Below are 18,612 nucleotides of genomic sequence, written 5' to 3'. Positions count from 1 at the left end.
ATGTGTAATAAGCGCTCTGATATCTATAACCCTTGCTAAATCCTGTTTGTTTTTCTCATGGAATCTGCAGATGCATGTGTTGACTTGCATCCATCATTTTTTTTTTTTTCCAAAGAGAATTGTCAAAATTCTGATTTAGTCTCAAAATAATGAAATTTTAGGTGTATCAAATGTGATACGTTTGGCAATAAAGGGTTTTTAAAAATCCAATGATTATGCCAGAGATAGAAGTAGTGATGAGAACTTGAAACTGAAACTTCAAAACCTGCTCCGAAACGATGACGTATATTATCAGTGGACCACTACACCGGAAGCACTCTCTCTTGACCTATCTGGGACTTGTCGTTCTTTCATTTTCCCCTCTCCCAACCAAACGAGCTACTTCAAAGTATTCTCATCGGGTAAGTACTAAAGTAAGAATTTGGTGGACTAGAACGTCCGATCCTAAAGCTTAGTGGAAGTCGTTTGGCTTAATGTTGAAGCTTTGCAGGCTAACGCAACTTCATTTTGTTTAGCTTAGCTCGCTAGCCAAGACACGTGAACGCATTTCGATTGCTTTTTGCCACTTGTAAATTTTGTTTTAAAGGGCGGGGGGTAGGGATGGAAAAAACGAGACTTTCCGAAACAATGGACCACTTTTGAGACAATTGCCCTAAATTAAATCACTGGTTCGAGGTGTTTGACATGCTGCAAGAACTCCATCTACTGGATAAACAGTGCACGTTTCTTTTTTAAACTAAAGTCGAAATGCCTCAGCGTTACATATCTTCAATAGGGAATGGGACGTACTACGTCATTGTTTGGACCCGCCTCCATGCTGGCAATATAATTCACTTCCGGGCCGGTGTTCTGACAAAATTTGCAACCCATCAAAAATTGCTACCTTGCGGGTTTTGCGCATGCGCGTAACATTAAAAATGGCCGCGAATGCGGCGATTCCAAAGTAAACACTACAAACTTTCATAAAGAAAGGAATATTTACTTAATTTTCATCATGTAAAGACATGTACAAAAGTTCTCAGACACATCCTACCATGTTAGCTGCACACAGTAACTGCACTCCGCGCTCTCACTGCTAATAACTTTGCCGCGTCGTTAAGTATTAATTAAAGCCATTTTCGTGTTGCACATGTATGTTTATGATGTATCAAGTTTAGTTAGCACTTTGGATAACATTGAGAGTCCAATTGAATGTAAAAGAGGGTGTTTTCAGCGCCACAAAAGCTTTGGGAGCAAAATTTTATAAGGGAGCAAATTTTGACAGAACACCGGCAGAGTCAATGCGGATTGTAACGTGTGGTAGTGCTAAGCTAACTCTTTCGGTGTTTTAGAAAGAAAATATGGGTGCTTATTGTTGCGTTACCGGGTGCAACAGCGTCTCCTACGACAAAAAAAGGGGTTAGGAAAAATGGACTCACTTTTCACCGTTTTCCTGCATGGAGGACCAAATATCAGATCACGAAGGTACGACGGATGGCTGGATTGCAGCGGTTCGTCGGAAAAGCATTTCTTATGATCATATTTCTGCTGGAATGAGAGTGTATTCCCCTCATCTCTACTCTTGTAAGTTGAACGATTTATCCGTTTTGGTTTCAATACGTTTTTTGTTTTTGTTTTTTTCTTTACTGTTGTGTAAATCTGCCTCGGTAGCAATGCTAACCTACTCCTCCTCATCACCTACCTGTTGTGTTACTAGGAAAACCTGCATATGAAATGCTGACAACACATCCCGATTGGTCACCATATCTCTTCTTGGGTTATTCTGAGGTCAAGCGCACCACATCGGAGCGTTGAGAGGTTGGAAAGGCGAAGAGTGCACGCTGAAACTTCAGTTTGCTCTGCTCTTACAAACACGATCCCAAGTGTTATGAAAAGTCAATAAAATATGAATACCAAAACATGACTTGAACAACTTCTTGACAAACTGTAACTGCTTGTTGTTTACTTCAGGTCTTCATAATAAACAGGTGTAATAATTACAAAGTCAGGTGACTTAATTTTGTTATTCTATTTGGAATATGCATTGACAATTTTTGGACAGTGTTGTAGACAAGAACTGGGACTGATAAGTTGCAATAGATTTATTTCAAGTAATGCAATTTCTCCAATACGATATTTGAATTGACAGTTTAAAATCTTTAAATTAGTGCAAACAAGGCCCACCCTCTGACGGTGGCAGCAAATATTATATAAGTAATACACAAATACAAGATCACAATAAACGTGTCTTTGTCAAAGCAGTTTAAAACACTATTTACTGGCCTTGGGTAAATTGCCAGACAGGATAAATATGTGCTTTAAAGTTCTTGCATTTCCATTTTAAGTATTGCAAGTACTAGTCTCCAACACAGTATTTGAACTGACAGTTTAAAATCATTTTAGTACAAAATGGCCCACACTCTGGCAGGGGGCAGCAAATATTATAATACATAATACATTATAAAAAGCTATATACTATATAAATACAAGATCACAACAAAACCTGTATTTTTCAAAGCAGTTAAAAAACATCCAGTGGCCTTAGGTAAATAAAGGTGTATAAATATGTACTTTACAGTTCTTGCATTTCTATTTTAGGTATTGCAACTTTTCCAACACTATTTGAATTGACAGTCTGAAGTCTACATAAGTGCAAATAAGAATATTATAATTTAAAAATAATAATAGAATATATAAATTCAACATTACAATGAAAGGTGTCTTTGTCAAAGTGGTTTTAAAAAAAAAAAAAAAACGTCACTGGCCATAGTTAAATAGCCAGGCAGAATAAATATGTGCATTAAAGTTCTTGCATTTTCACAAGTTAAAAGCCCGCAGTTCATCGACGAGAAGGGCAGACCCAGATGGCGTCTGCTGCAGGGGCTTGTTTGAGTCCGACACAGGACAAATGGAACCACTCCATTGAACAAATTTTCTTTGTCAAATGATCCAAGAAGAGAGATGGTGACCAATCGGGATGTGTTGTCAGCAGGTTTACCTAGGAACACAACAGGTAGGGGAGTCGTAGTAGGCGAGCATTGCTACCGAGGCAGATTTACACAACGGTGTAAAAAAAGAAAAACGTATTGAAACCAAAAGTGGATAAATCGTTCAACTTACAAGAGTAGAGATGAGGGGAATACTCTCATTCCAGCAGAAATATGATCATAAGAAATGCTTTTCCGACGAACCGCTGCAATCCAGCCATCCGTCGTACCTTCGTGATCTGATATTTGGTCCTCCATGCAGGAAAACGGTGAAAAGTGAGTCCATTTTTCCTCACCCCTTTTTTTGTCGTAGGAGACGCTGTTGCACCCGGTAACGCAACAATAAAGCACCCATATTTTCTTTCTAAAACACCGAAAGAGTTAGCTTAGCACTATCACACGTTACAATCCGCATTGACTCTGCCGGCCCGGAAGTGAATTATATTGCCAGCATGGAGGCGGGTCCAAACAATGATGTAGTACGTCCCATTCCCTATAGACCCTACTCACGTGACGTCACAGCCACGCCCCAGCGCCATGTTGTCCGTATACTCGTCATGTTAATGCATTAGCGCTTCGTAAATTCCTCTTATTATTGCGTGTTTTTCTGCTCGTTAACATTAATAATCAAAATTGTGAAGTCGTGTGTGGCGGTCGGTTGCAAAAACAGAGAAGATAGACGGAGAGACTTGAAGTTTTACCGTATTCCGAGAGACCCGGAGAGGGGAGCGAGATTGACTGCTGCAATTCGACGAGAAAACTGGGCTCCAAAGGACTACCACAGATTATGTAGTAGTCATTTTATATCTGGTAAGATGCATTTAATATATGTTTAGAAGGTTTTGGGCTGACAACCACAATTAAGATCATTGCTAGGCTAATCGCCGACAACATACACTCAGACGTTGTGAAGGAACTAACTGAAAATATATATTTATAAGGGGCTAATAAGACAGTTGTCATACAATTAATTTACAATTTCACTATTGAGGTCAAAAGCCAAAAAATAAATTCAACTAGGGACAATCTGGAGTAGTGCTATCGCACTTCATATATAATATATATGTATGTAGTGAGAGTGCTATCGCTAAACCATATAAACATTAAAACCCCTAGCGCCATTGACAAATGACATGAAATACATTAGACTTGACAGTGGATGTTAGCAAAAACAAAATATTTTGAATTGAAAATTTCGTAACTCACCTTACCGAGCACAAGATTCCTGCCGAATTTTCGTGTTCAAAGACCTGTTTCACCCAACCAGCAACGTAGCATTTATAAGCCTCCAAGCTCTTAGTTTTTCAAACTTTCGTGAGAATAGGCTGATTTTGTGTGGACAAGATAGTTGTAAATATCAGGGTAGCTAGCAGATGTCAGGCAAAGACGGCGAAGACAGCGGGTCGAAAAACATTGATTTAGGCATCAAATATGGATCTGGCGAATGGATAAACTGAAGCTTTTCCACATAACTCCTTTTATGCAACACATCCAATGAGTTTACGGCGTCAGATAACACCGGGGCTTCCATGAATTGCTCTATAACTTGCACGACTAATTGAAAACAATGAGAATAGGTCTAAAAAATACGGACAATATGGCGGCCGGATACAGCGACATGTCATTTTGTGACGTAGGTGAGTAGGGTCTATAGAATTAAGTGGATGTCGTCTATTTCAACCAGGAGATCCTGTCGTCATTAAGTGTGATTTACACAAAGTTGACGTTTCTAAGCCTGTGTCATTGCTTTGTCTGTGAAGCTATGTTCAAAGCAGTATTTGTAATAAACGACAGTGCTAGTCTGTAAGTGGCTCGTCCTAGATATCGGAGAGTAACTGTATTGTTAATTTTTTTGTAAATATTACGATACAGTAAGCACAGTGCTTGGGAACAGAAATATTATTTATTGCATACTGTAAGGATTTCCAAAATCATAAGATGGATATAATTGAGCCGAATAAAAGAAAGGTTTGTGAAATATTTTATTTTTTAATTAAGTATAATTTCTGGGGGGTGGTTGTGTCGTATTTGTATCTATTCTAAATATCTAAACGCTGGGGTGGAAGTGGCTAGAATTTCTTGCCGGAACTCCCCGACGTGAAGGTTGCCACTGAGCAGGGGTCGCGTTAACCGAATATTTTCCGTCGTTGACCGGTTTTTTAAAACGGTGACGGAAAAAACTGAAGTAGGTCCGTCATTTTGACAGGTTGCAATCATACCCCAGACCACAGGGTGGCAAGTCAGCATATTAATTAGCTATTGTCTCTCTTAATGCATGACGTCATTGGCTATTCTGTCAGAATATTGTAGCGTCACCGGGCTCTGGCGGCGGCACCGTGATTGACACATCAACGCGAGGTTCTTATTGGTGTGCCAGCGCGTCATCCAATTGGTGGACTAGATTGCCGCCTGTGCATAGACCCCATTCACATGACGTCACAACTCCGCCCCCCTGACTGGAGCCGCCATATTTTCCGTCAGCTCGTCGTTTTTACACATTACAGCTACGTACATGCCTCCTATTACGGCGTGTTTTTCTGCTCGTTAACATTAATAATCAAAATGGTGAAGGCGTGTGTGGCGGTTGGTTGCAGTAACAGAGAAGATAGACGGAGAGATTTGAAGTTCTACCGTATTCTGAGAGACCCAAATAGGAGAGCAAGATGGACTGCTGTAATTCGACAAGAAATCTGGGCACCAAACGATCACCACAGACTATGTAGTAGTCATTTTATATCTGGTAAGATGCATTTAAAATATATTTAGAAGATTTTGGGCTGACAACCACAATTAAGATCATTGTGTGACGTTGGTGATTGGGGTCTATATAGTTGCCTCTTTTTCTTTGGGGGCGGAGTTGTTGTTTTGTTGGTGTTGTTGGCGGTAAGCAGAGTAAAAAGAGGGTGAAAAATACCACGACTTCCGTGTCTAATTTTTCGCCGCCAAGCAAGCGTTACAATATTAATTAAAAATGAATGAAAACTAAATACTATTGAATATGTCATCATTATCATTTTAAAAATTTAAGTGACGGGTAAAAATAGATTATGACCGGATTTTTATGACCCTGTCAGTCAAAATGACAGACAACAAAAATGTCTAGCACAACCTCTGCCACTGAGCCAGAAATTTTGTTTATTTATTTATTTATTTATTTTGGGGAGGGGGGGTCAACCCTCCTAAAACTACTGGAATGCAAATAAAAATGTTTTCGCACAGTTATTTCAATAGCACATAGAAAAACTGATTTTCATTCAAAATTGTATTTTTCTAATGATTTGTAAAATAAAAGTTAATAAAAACAGCAATAACCCCCAACCTCCATCTCCTAATTTTTATTTTCCCTCATTTCCTCACATACTAAATGGCAAATCTCAATTTGAACTACTTAAGAACATAGGAGGTATATTAAAATTGAAGTTAATGTAAACATTTACTTTTTTGTTTAATAATAAAGATATAAGTAACTAGAGGTGTGCAAAATTTCCGATTCTTAGATTATTCGCGATTCGGCCGTGGAAGATTCGAGAACGATTCACAAACATCCAAATTCCGATTATTGAAATATGCGAAGTAAAGCGGAAGTACACAACACTCTTCGGGACGGAACGGAGCGAGAGTAGCTAAACATCATGCTTCCCATTACCCGGCCCCTCGGGTAATGCCAATGCTCAACTCACGGCTCTAGCTCAACTCATGCAGCAAGATAAAAAAACACAACAAAAAACCTGACTGCTGCCGAAAAACTGCTCCAAAGTACATCCATATAATGTTACGGTGGATATAATTTATATAGGGCTAGATGCAATATAGATTTGGTAGTGTTAGCAGCACATCTACAAAAAGCTAGATGCGGGCGTTATAAACGGCCGCCATCTTAAACCTTCCAAGCAAACCTAATTAACTTTTTATCTAAAATACTCCTAAATCGGTAAAATATTGACTTGAATCTATCTTTAAAATAGTTTTAAAACTTTCACATGTCGAAAGTAGACAAAAGGGAAATTATGGATTAACGGGAGCAATTTTAACAAATTTAATGGTTGATTCACAACATTAAATTAATTGAATGTAGTTTAAAGCTGCTGATACAGAATGGGGACTGGAGTTTTTTTATTTAATGTTATTTTTGTATATTTGTTTACTGCTATATGTTAACTTGACACTGAAATAGTAGTGTGGTTTAGCCTGAGAGTATTTTTGAACAATTTTGGAACTAATGTACAAAACATTATAAAAAAAAAAAATTTAAAAAAGAGAAAAAAAAGGAGGGGGGTGCATCAATAATCGTTTTAGAATCGAATCGGAGCCTCTGAATCGTAATCGTAATCGAATCGTTAGGTGCCCAAAGATTCCCAGCTCTATAAGTAACATACATTCAGGAAAATAAGTACAAATGACTTATATCATGCAGAGTGATATGGAATATATTTTGAAGATCGTACAAACAATGACTTTTTTAAGTCATAAGGAAATGAATGAGTAGCCTAACATAAATGAATTGAAGTCCAAAGTGCACACTGACATCTAAGATGTTCTGCACCTCCCCATCAGAGCAAATCAAACTAAATATGATAAATAAACCTCCTCAACTCTTTCCTTGCTCTTAAAGATTTGATCCATTTTCTGTTGCATTGCCCTTTGTTGTCACATCAATTCAACAAACCTTTTTTTTTTTTTTTTTTTTTTTTTTTTTAATTTTTATTTTTATTTATTTATTTATTTTATTTTATTTTATTTTTTTTGCTGTTCCAGAAAACATGCACATTTTAACCAATCAGAGCTAAGTATCTCTGCTGATCACATGTCAGTATGTCAGCCAATTGAACGGATAAATTAGTCCAGGCGTTTTGCTTTGCTGCGTGCATTCGCACATTGACGTGGCTCGTCATCGTCAGACTCAGATAACTGCAGCAGCTGGGGAAACCTCCATGCCGTCCATTGAATAAAATAAATTATACATATTGGTGGAAACGGATTACGCTACACAAGCACTTTGTTATGCTCGTTGTTAACACTTGCGTATGTAAATCTGATGTTGGTAGATTGTTTTCTTCTTGGAGAGGAAATGCATGCATTTTTTTTTTTTACATAGCGTTTTGGCAGTTGCTTTCATATTTTCAGATTTAAAGCACTGTGTACTGAAACAGCATCCCTGAATCTTATACGGGAAGTGCGTTCCTGCCCTGAATCTTATACCGGAACTGCGTTCCTGACCGTTCTGGCCCACTTTCACCCCTGTCTAAACGTATGCCACTATCAAGTGTATAACAATGTGAATGAATTTAATGAAATTCAAGTGATAATGATATTCCCACTCCTGACTTGAAAATGAGCAAATGTTTGTAGCTCTCGTGAAAATTCCTCCTCTCAAAAAAAAAAGCCAAATAACTGCGTTAGTCTGCCACTTTTTATTGCATTCGCACAGATTAAGCGGGTGGGCTCCCATCGAGTTGTCATTTTCCAGTGGAAGCTGTGTGACTCGCTGACACATCTGTGACGTTCGAGGCCTTGTCAGCCGTGGTCGCGTGACTTTTGGCTTGCCATTTTTGGAACACTGCTTTGACACGCCTCCTTCTTCATTTGCTCGACTTCGATTCGAGCAGGAAGGCTCGAGCATCCCATCTCTAGTGGGGGGTCGCTTGGTTAACATTAGAGTAATTACATTTAATTGTATGTGACGCTTTTCGACATGTCTTCAGGATGCGACAAAATAATCCTGACCGAAGACGAACGCAATCAAAAACATCAAGCTAAAAAGGAGAGATGTGGAAATGAGATGAGGTGAGGAAATCCAGGCCACGAAAAGCAACTGTAAAAAGGAAATGAGGGTAAGATCACGACATGAGTTGTTTTACTTTTTTTATGCAATACCAGACTTGCTTTTGACCGTGATCAGTGATTGAGACTGTAAGGTCAAATTCCCATATCTGACTTTCCATACAAAGCTCACAATAGCGATGATCTCACGATATGGCAATACAACAATTATCGATACATGGGTCAGGAATAGGGGTGTGACAAAACATCGAAATGGTGATATATCGTGATGCTTTGTATCCCAAAAGGTTATCAATATGCTCCTGCCAAGAATCGAGATATCGTTTTAAAAAGGTGTCAGTGATTTAAAAAAAAAAAAAAAAAAAGAACCATCAAGTTGCTACCAAAATCTTCCATCATATTTGTGTCTCAGGTAACTCTAAGGGCCCGAATACACCAGATGCATGATCGTTGCGGTTCCGGTCCGACTCCGGAAAAAATTGCGCCGCAGCCGATCCGTTCCCATTATATCCTATTGTTCAACGTATACCGGCCGCGTCAGTGCTCCGGATTGCCTGCAGACCAACTCCGGCGTGCCACAGCCCGCCAGATGGTATAGGCTATTTTCTATTTTTGCCGGACACGCATCCGACAAAATGGGCGGAGCTGGGCCTGGACGTAACAGCCCAGTTGCTTATTCACAATTTACAGTGCCTTGCAAAAGTATTCGGCCCCCTTGAACCTTGCAACCTTTCGCCACATTTCAGGCTTCAAATATAAAGATAAAATTTTAATTTTTTGTCAAGAATCAACAACAAGTGGGACACAATCGTGAAGTGGAAGAAAATTTATTGGATAATTTAAACTTTTTTAACAAATAAAAAAACTGAAAAGTGGGGCGTGCAATATTATTCGGCCCCCTTGCGTTAATACTTTGTAGCGCCACCTTTTGCTCCAATTACAGCTGCAAGTCGCTTGGGGTATGTTTCTATCAGTTTTGCACATCGAGAGACTGACATTCTTGCCCATTCTTCCTTGCAAAACAGCTCGAGCTCAGTGAGGTTGGATGGAGAGTGTTTGTGAACAGCAGTCTTCAGCTCTTTCCACAGATTCTCGATTGGATTCAGGTCTGGACTTTGACTTGGCCATTCTAACACCTGGATACGTTTATTTTTGAAGCATTCCATTGTAGATTTGGCTTTATGTTTTGGATCATTGTCCTGTTGGAAGAAAAATCTCCGTCCCAGTCTCAGGTCTTGTGCAGATACCAACAGGTTTTCTTCCAGAATGTTCCTGTATTTGGCTGCATCCATCTTCCTGTCAATTTTAACCATCTTCACTGTCCCTGCTGAAGAAAAGCCGGCACAAACCATGATGCTGCCACCACCATGTTTGACAGTGGGGATGGTGTGTTCAGGGTGATGAGCTGTGTTGCTTTTACGCCAAACATATCGTTTTGCATTGTGGCCAAAAAGTTCAATTTTTGTTTCATCTGACCACAGCACCTTCTTCCACATGTTTGGTGTGTCTCCCAGGTGGCTTGTGGCAAACTTTAAACGAGACTTTTTATGGATATCTTTGAGAAATGGCTTTCTTCTTGCCACTCTTCCATAAAAGCCAGATTTGTGCAGTGTACGACTGATTGTTGTCCTATGGACAGACTCTCCCACCTCAGCTGTAGATCTCTGCAGTTCATCCAGAGTGATCATGGGCCTCTTGGCTGCATCTCTGATCAGTTTTCTACTTGTTTGAGAAGAAAGTTTGGAAGGACGGCCGGGTCTTGGTAGATTTGCGGTGGTCTGATGCTCCTTCCATTTCAATATGATGGCTTGCACAGTGCTCCTTGAGATGTTTAAAGCTTGGGAAATCTTTTTGTATCCAAATCCGGCTTTAAACTTCTCCACAACAGTATCTCGGACCTGCCTGGTGTGTTCCTTGGTTTTCATAATGCTCTCTGCACTTTAAACAGAACCCTGAGACTATCACGGAGCAGGTGCATTTATACGGAGACTTGATTACACACAGGTGGATTCTATTTATCATCATCGGTCATTTAGGACAACATTGGATCATTCAGAGATCCTCACTGAACTTCTGGAGTGAGTTTGCTGCACTGAAAGTAAAGGGGCCGAATAATATTGCACACCCCACTTTTCAGTTTTTTATTTGTTAAAAAAGTTTAAATTATCCAATAAATGTTGTTCCACTTCACGATTGTGTCCCACTTGTTGTTGATTCTTGACAAAAAAATTAAATTTCATATCTTTATGTTTGAAGCCTGAAATGTGGCAAAAGGTTGCAAGATTCAAGGGGGCCGAATACTTTTGCAAGGCACTGTAAACACCAGCGAACATGGACGAAGAACGTTTCATCATGGAGGAGGAAAGTCACAAAGTGATATACGATGCGGCAGATCGTTATTATAAGGACAGCATTAAAAGGGAAGCTGCAAGGTGTCCTATTATGTGTGTTTTTCTGGCAATGATATCAAACACACGACGTGCTAAGCAAAAAGAAAAAAAAGCAGCGTATCTGGAAGTGGTTCCACCGCAGAAATTCTCGTGCCCGGCGCACGCACAATGTCGGTTTGTATACAGAGTCGAGGGGGAAAAGTACGAAAGAGAATAAAGAGACACCCACAAGTTTCGACCTGGTGGTCTAGTCAAGACGTTTCTCTTACTTTCCTACATTTTACTTGACTTTTCATAGAAAAACCAACAGTTTGCGCTGGGCACAAGAATCTGCAGTGTTGAGACACCAATTCCAAGTACGCAGTTTTTTAGTTCGTGTAGTATATACCGTATTTTTTGGACTATAAGTCGCGTTTTTTTTTTCATATTTTGGCTGGGGGTGCGACTTATACTCAGGAGCGACTTATGTCTGGAATTATTAACACATTATGATATAATTTCACATGTTATTTTGGTGTTTTGCAGTGACACTGATGGTTTTGTAAAGTTGTTAGCATGTTCTTATGCTATAGTTATTGGAATAACTCTTTATAGCTATGGCCACGTTCGCGTTCTGCCTTTGGCAGTGTATGTTCAATTGTATTATTGACTTTTTTATCTTGAAATGGATGCATTTAGTTTGTGGCGCTTTCACGCCCACGTGAGGGCGCACTCGCACTTGTTTACGTGAAGAAGAGTGCTCACACGCCAGAAGACGGACAGCTACGTAGCTCTGAGTGAGTGGGTGAGTTACCGAGAGAGAATAGACGGCTGCGAACCTACTTTCATTGTTTATGCTTTTAAATCATCTCTACAGAGGCAACGCCTGCGTGTATCATCTTTTCTGTTGTTGTTGTGTGTTTTCCACCCGCGATCGGACTCTTAGAGCCAGTTGTGTGGTTGTTTGAACGATGTGCTAATGATAGCGAACGCATGCTAACCTGTTACTTATTACTAATAGTACCTAATTATCATTTATTTACGTTGATGCGAACCTGTTTTCTTCTGTTTTTTTCCTGTTTTCGAGGACCAAATTGATTCAGCAAATTATACGGACGTCCAGCATTGTCTTTTGGGAGTTCGCTGTATAGCCAGGACCGAGCCGTAACGTAGGACAGTATATTCACATTTCGTTGTTCATACACTGTAAACTGTACATATATTTAGCATGTTGTTCTCTATTGTATTTTTATATTAAATTGCCTTTCAAGATGACATGTCTGTTCTATGTGTTGGATTTTATCAAGTAAATTTCCCCCAAAATTTGACTTATACTCCGGTGCGACTTGTATATGTTTTTTTTCTCTTCGTTGGGCATTTTATGGCTGGATCGACTTATACTCAGGAGCGACTTGTAGTCCGAAAAATACGGTAATTCGCTATCCATTTTATAAATATTACAGATTATTTAACAGTTGTTTATAACAGCTCTATGAGATGTTATGTGCCATAAATTTCAAATGTGCACAAAGATATGAACCCACCAACACAACCAAGGGCATAATAGGGCCCCGCCCCCCTTCCCCCACACACGGAGCCCTGATCTCATCATGATGCAGTCAATCTGGAATTAAGAGACAGACATCACTAAAATATCAATATGCAAAGAAAAATGTGCTCTCTCTCTGCTTCTCTGATGAGAATAGACTCCGTGTGTTTTTCGTTGTTTTAAGTGGCACATTATAGCGCGCGATCACGCGAGCGCTCAAGAGGGAACGGAGTTGGCGGACCGCAGCCGTGCGCAGCCGGTATGATTTGCCTGTTTTTGACGTACTGCGTGGCACGCAGCCAACACTGAACCGGACCGGAACCACAACGATCATGCATCTGGTGTATTTGGGCCCTAAAGCTGGCATTGACGGTGCTCGACACCCAATCCATTTAGATTGGGCACGTTCGTTCATTTGAAATAGGGCTGCAGCTATCAATTCTTTTACTAGTGGATTAATCGCTGAACTATTTAGTTTGAATAATCGAGCAATCGGATAAGGAACATAAAAATATAAAATACCTGAGCTGAGCCTCACATGGTATAAAAAAGAGGATCTATGTACAACAAAAGAACAATTGGCTAACTTTGATAGCAAAAGTCCGCTATCTTAAATGCTATAAAATGCTAACTCTTTTTGACAATGCTCGTCACAAAGGGCTCCGACACATTCCCACAAAAAATGGCTAAATATACCTTTAAACTAAATTACGAATGCATTCAAAAAAATCATTGGCTCAAACAAAAACTTAACAAAACAAAAGCTTATGTTGGTCTTAACAGGGAGCAGATGGATTCAGCCATGTGAAATGAGGTAGACTAGAGGGCCGTGAATCCACCCAAATCAATAAAAATAAATGCAAACACTTTCAAAACAAACCATTACAACGCCACTTTAATTAAACGAATACTCGAAGCAGCAACATTTAATTTGAATCTTTTTTTCTAATCAAATACTCAAGTTAATCGATTAATCGTTGCACCACTAATTCAAAACCAGAGCATTCGCAGTCATTCTGTCCAATTTTCGGGGCATTTACAGGTCACTTGCTGTTCATTTACAGGTCATTTCCTGTTGAGTTTGAGTCACTACCTAAACATTTGGGTGATTCCCAGGTCACTTCCTGTTCTGTAACTCAAAATAAACAGGAAGTGACCCATAAAATACTTCCAAATCAACAGGAAGTAACTGAAAATCAACAGGTAAATGACCTTAAATGGCCCAAAATGACCTCATTGCCTGGCATTGGCTGCCACTGACGGCCATAGACGTTTAATCCGTTTGAAGTGGGAGGGTGGCAGCGAATGAATGAATGAATGTTCATTTGCTGCCACCCTCCCAGTTTAAATGGATTGGACGTCTACTAGTGATAAACTCATTCCAATTCACAGCAGAAGCTCGTTTGTAGACTATCCTAGAATGATTTCTTGACCTATGTATCGATAATCGTTGTATCGCAATACCGTCAGATCATTGTTATTTTGAGCTTTGTATCGCAAATTGTACTGTATCGTGGGGTAACAAGAGGTTCTCACTCCTAGTCAGGAAATCATTCAAGGATATTCTACAAGGAAAAAACAAGCTGTTTTCATCCTTCTGTGAATTTCAAAGAGTTCATCACCAGTAGACATCCAATCCATTTGAACTGGGAAGGTGGCAGTTTCGTTCATTCGCTGCCATCTCTCACACTTCAAACGGAATGGACCTCTATGGCCATTAAAGTGCGTACGACACGAGAAAAAAAGTCTTAAATAGGATTATTATGTGAATTAGAATTATATTTTGAGACGATTCGACTATATACAACAATTTAGCAAAGCACAGATGACGAGAAATTAGTTTTTTAATCTGCCGGTTAGCCACGCCTACCATTACAGGGCTCTAGCGTCCCCAACAGGTGGATGACGTCAGCGGAGTCACAATTTCATCTGATTTAGTATGCAGCCCATTGAGGGAGAATTATTCACAACGACGAAGAGAGCCGCAAAATGTCATTGTTTCAGTCTCTCTACTCCAGGAGTAATATTTTTTACAGGATATTCTTTTTATCCAAGTATTTTCCCCAATAGCTAAATAAATGGCTTGAGAAGGACCAGTCAGCCCGTTGAGGGGGAATTATTCAGAACGAGGAAAACGTGACGAAGAAAGCCGCAAAATGTCATTGTTTTAGTATCTTTACTCCAATATTTTTACAGGATATTCTTTTTTCCAAATATTTTTCCACAATAGCTAAATAAATTGCATGTTCATGACAAATAACAGTCTTGTGCTAAATGGAATATTAAATAATAAAAATGCATTTATTCAAGACGACATGGCAAAATTACTCAATAATGGTCAAAACTAACGACTGCATCTTTACTGTCGCACCTCCCGAACGATATTTTATGCCACTTAAATCGGGCTTATGTCATTTCCCTTCTCCGGCTTTGGAGAATGTAAACAAACCAAGAGGCGTGACAGCTAGCCGACATGCTAACCCGAACCAATGATGTTTCAAAGTCTTCGAAGCGGAAAATCACACATAACTAGCCCGGATTATTTGACATGACGACTGGGTTGTCGACCGTCTTCGCCGATCGTTAAACCGCCCGGCGGAGAGCAATTTACAGTTCGTTCCTAGCCTCTACGGTCAGGGGAGCTCCCCGGGGAAGCAGCTGGACAATGACCGCTGCCAATCAATGACAATGACATGCCAATCCATGATCAAACTTAAGTAGTCCTTTATTAGAAGAAAGTTTGTACTGTTTACTTTCTAACCGCTGTATTAGCGGCTATTTTTAACTGAAAGTTGCAATTTCTGATCGGTCGGAAAATTTGACAGAACACCGGGCACTTGAATGAAGAGGGGAATGAGCCGAGTATACTAGTATTGCTCTCCCGGCGGGGCCGAGGGGACAAAGAGCATGTCACAAAATGCAAGCCGCCTACATATTAAAATGATCCCAGTGTTTGACATAATACAAAACACGATGTTTACTCACGTCCTCGTAAGTCCCATGGTTCCACAGTACTCGGGCTTGTTTTGGCCAATATCCACCATGCTCCCTCCATATTCGTGTTGACCATGTGGCAGCTACACGTTCCTCCGACATCGGCCAGTTTGTCCGGCGGTACTGTCCAGCTGCTTCCCTGGCGAACTCTCCTGTCCGTAGTAGCAGGGGAACTACAACCTGTAACTCGGTCGCCGCCGGGCGCGTGGCCGATCTGCGAACACAATCGACGACCCCACCGCCATGTGACATGATCAAGGGGTAGTTTTGTGTGTTTTTTTTTTTCTTTTTTTTTTTCTTTTGCTTCGAAAAGGGAAAATAAGACTTTGAGACGTCACTTGGTTTGAGTTAGGATGTCGGCTAGCTGTCACGCCTCCTGATTTGTCTACGTTCTTCGAAGCCGGGGCAGGGAAATTAGAAAAGCCGGACTAACGATGGTGGCATTTAATATCGTTAGGGAGGTGCGACAGCAAAGGTGAAGTCGACAGTTTTGACCATTATGGAGTAATTTTGCCATGTTGTACTGAATAAATGCATTTTTAACATTTCATATTCCATTTAGCACAAGACTGCGATTTGTCATGACCATACCATTTATTTAGCAATTGGGGAAAAATACTTGGATAACAAGAATATCCTGTCAAAATATTGGAGTAGAGACATTGAAACAATGACATTTCTATTCTATTCTAAATCAGATGAAATCGTGACCCTGCCGTCGTCATCCTCCATTTGGGGGCGCTATAGCGCTATAACAACAGACGGGGCGAAACGGCAGATTAAAAGACTGATTTCTCGTCATCTGCTCTTTGCCAAATTGTTGTGTCTAGTCGAATCGTCTTAAAATATGATTCTAATTCACATTAAAAATTTTTTTTTTTTTTTAATCCTGTCATACACACTTTGTCCACTTAGGTAGAGGGTTCACTTAGTTTCCCCCCTTCTGTCATTGTTTGCATACTATCCTCATTAATATATGAAAACCTTAAAATGTTTGGGTGATATTAGTTAAAGCACACACTTTATTCATCTGTTTGATTTTGACAAAGATCAGATCACATTTGATGGTGATTTTATGCAGAAATGTGAGAAATTCCAAAAAATTCAGATACTTTTTCATACCACTGTACATTTTAAATAAATGAAAGTCATCAGCCGATCACACGTGCATTTGAGGGGGAAAAATGGACTGGCACATTCAGCAAGTGAAAAGAGGTTTGCCGCTGAACCCTTTACATTTTGGCTGCCAGTCGGAACAAGGCCTTAGTGTTGGAAAGAAAAAAAATACAACATGAAAATCATGGCGGGAGACTGAGCAAAGCTCGACTTTCGTAAATCACGTGATATTTTTCCTTTTCCAGTGTCCCGCAGAAGTCACTATTAAAGAGCTTCACCCTCAGAAGAGCAATCCCCTCCACGTTAAACAGGAGGAGTCGGAGATGCCGTACATTAAACAGGAGGAGGAGCCAGAGACCCCCAGTATTAAAGAAGAAGAACAGGAAGATGAAATCACTAAGTGTCCAATGACTGTCAGTGTAAAGAGTGAAGAAGACGAAGGTCCAAGCAAAGAGAGTGGGGAAGCAAAACCTTCGAGCGACAGCTCATTTCAACACCTGACAACAAAAGGAGAGGGACGATTGACCTCTGACGGTTTGTTAGCGCCGCTCTCAGAGAGTGACGACGTTACTTCACACTCTTCTGATTTTAATACTGATGAAGAAGATAAGGAATTTGACCAAGATGCTTCAAAATTCTTAAACAAGTCCTCATTGAAAAGAAGCACGAAAGTGGTTGGGAAACCTTTTCCCTGCTCACTTTGTGATAAAACATTTTCTCAGAAACGTCTCTTAAAAACACACATGCATACACACACTGGGGAGAAGCCTTTCGCTTGCTCATTTTGCGATAAAAGATTCATCAGGACAACACATTTAAATGATCACACAAGAACGCACACAGGAGAGAAGCCTTTTACCTGCTCATTTTGCCATAAAAGATTCTCTCGGAAAGAACAACTAAGCCGTCACATTAGAACACACACTGGAGAGAAGCCTTTTCAATGCACATCTTGTGGTAGAGCATTCACTTTGAAGCACTGTTTAAAGAGACACACAAGGCAACACACTGGAGAGAAGCCTTTTGTCTGCACAAGTTGTGGTAAAAGATTCATCGCGAAATACATTCTTATCAACCACACAAGAACACACACTGGAGAGAAGCCTTTTGCCTGCTCTCGCTGCGATAAAAGATTTTGTAAGAGCCATGATTTAACAATACACACGCGTACACACACTGGAGAGAAGCCTTTTGCCTGCTCTCGCTGCGATAAAAGATTTTGTACGAACCATGATTTAAGAAGACACACGCTTACACACACCGGAGAGAAGCCTTTTGCCTGCTCTTGCTGCGATAAAAGATTTTGTTTCAAGCAAGCGTTAGCAAGACACACACGTACACACATTGGAGAGAAGCCTTTTGCCTGTTCTCGTTGCTATAAAAGGTTTTGTTCGAAGCGAGCGTTAACAAAACACACGCGTACGCACAACGGGTGAAAAGGCTTTTCTCTGCACACTTTGTGGTAAAAGATTTACAAGTAGATGCTGATGGATGCTGATCTTTTCTTATTGCTGTATCAGTTAGCATCCGCACATCATCTGAAACAATCACGTAAACTCGACCTTAGTATTCGACCACTATTGAAAACGCACAATAAACAGTACAAAAGAGGATACAGTGGGGCAAATAAGTATTTAGTCAAACACTAATTGTGCAAGTTTTCCCACTTGAAAATATTAGAGAGGCCTGTAATTGTCAACATGGGTAAACTGTAACCATGAGACAGAATGTGGAAAAAAAAAAAAAAAACAGAAAATCACGTTCTTTGATTTTTTTTTTTTTTTTTTTTTTTTAAGAATTTATTTGCAAATCATGGTGGAATATAAGTATTTGGTCA

At 39.9% G+C, this 18,612-nt stretch overlaps 1 protein-coding gene across 2 annotated transcripts; it reads left to right on the top strand.

Moving 5' to 3' along the window:
• Nucleotides 1-247: 247 nt before the first annotated feature.
• Nucleotides 248-18,469, top strand: LOC130932081 (gastrula zinc finger protein XlCGF52.1-like). Of its 2 annotated transcripts, XM_057861593.1 has the most exons (3): nucleotides 303-401; nucleotides 8,669-8,797; nucleotides 17,021-18,469. In XM_057861593.1, the coding sequence occupies exons 2-3, from the start codon at nucleotides 8,792-8,794 to the stop codon at nucleotides 18,209-18,211; spliced, it is 1,197 nt and encodes a 398-aa protein (XP_057717576.1). In that variant the 5' UTR covers nucleotides 303-401; nucleotides 8,669-8,791; the 3' UTR covers nucleotides 18,212-18,469. The 2 variants fall into 2 exon arrangements, with proteins under 2 accessions (XP_057717490.1, XP_057717576.1); XM_057861507.1 differs by lacking the exon at nucleotides 8,669-8,797 and having other exon boundaries at nucleotides 248-401.
• The last annotated feature ends 143 nt before the right edge of the window (nucleotides 18,470-18,612 follow it).

Source organism: Corythoichthys intestinalis, chromosome 1 (assembly GCF_030265065.1).
Source record: "Corythoichthys intestinalis isolate RoL2023-P3 chromosome 1, ASM3026506v1, whole genome shotgun sequence".
Classification (NCBI taxonomy): domain Eukaryota; kingdom Metazoa; phylum Chordata; class Actinopteri; order Syngnathiformes; family Syngnathidae; genus Corythoichthys; species Corythoichthys intestinalis.
Note: the sequence above shows the minus strand (reverse complement) of the source record. Positions and strands in the feature narration are given on the sequence as shown.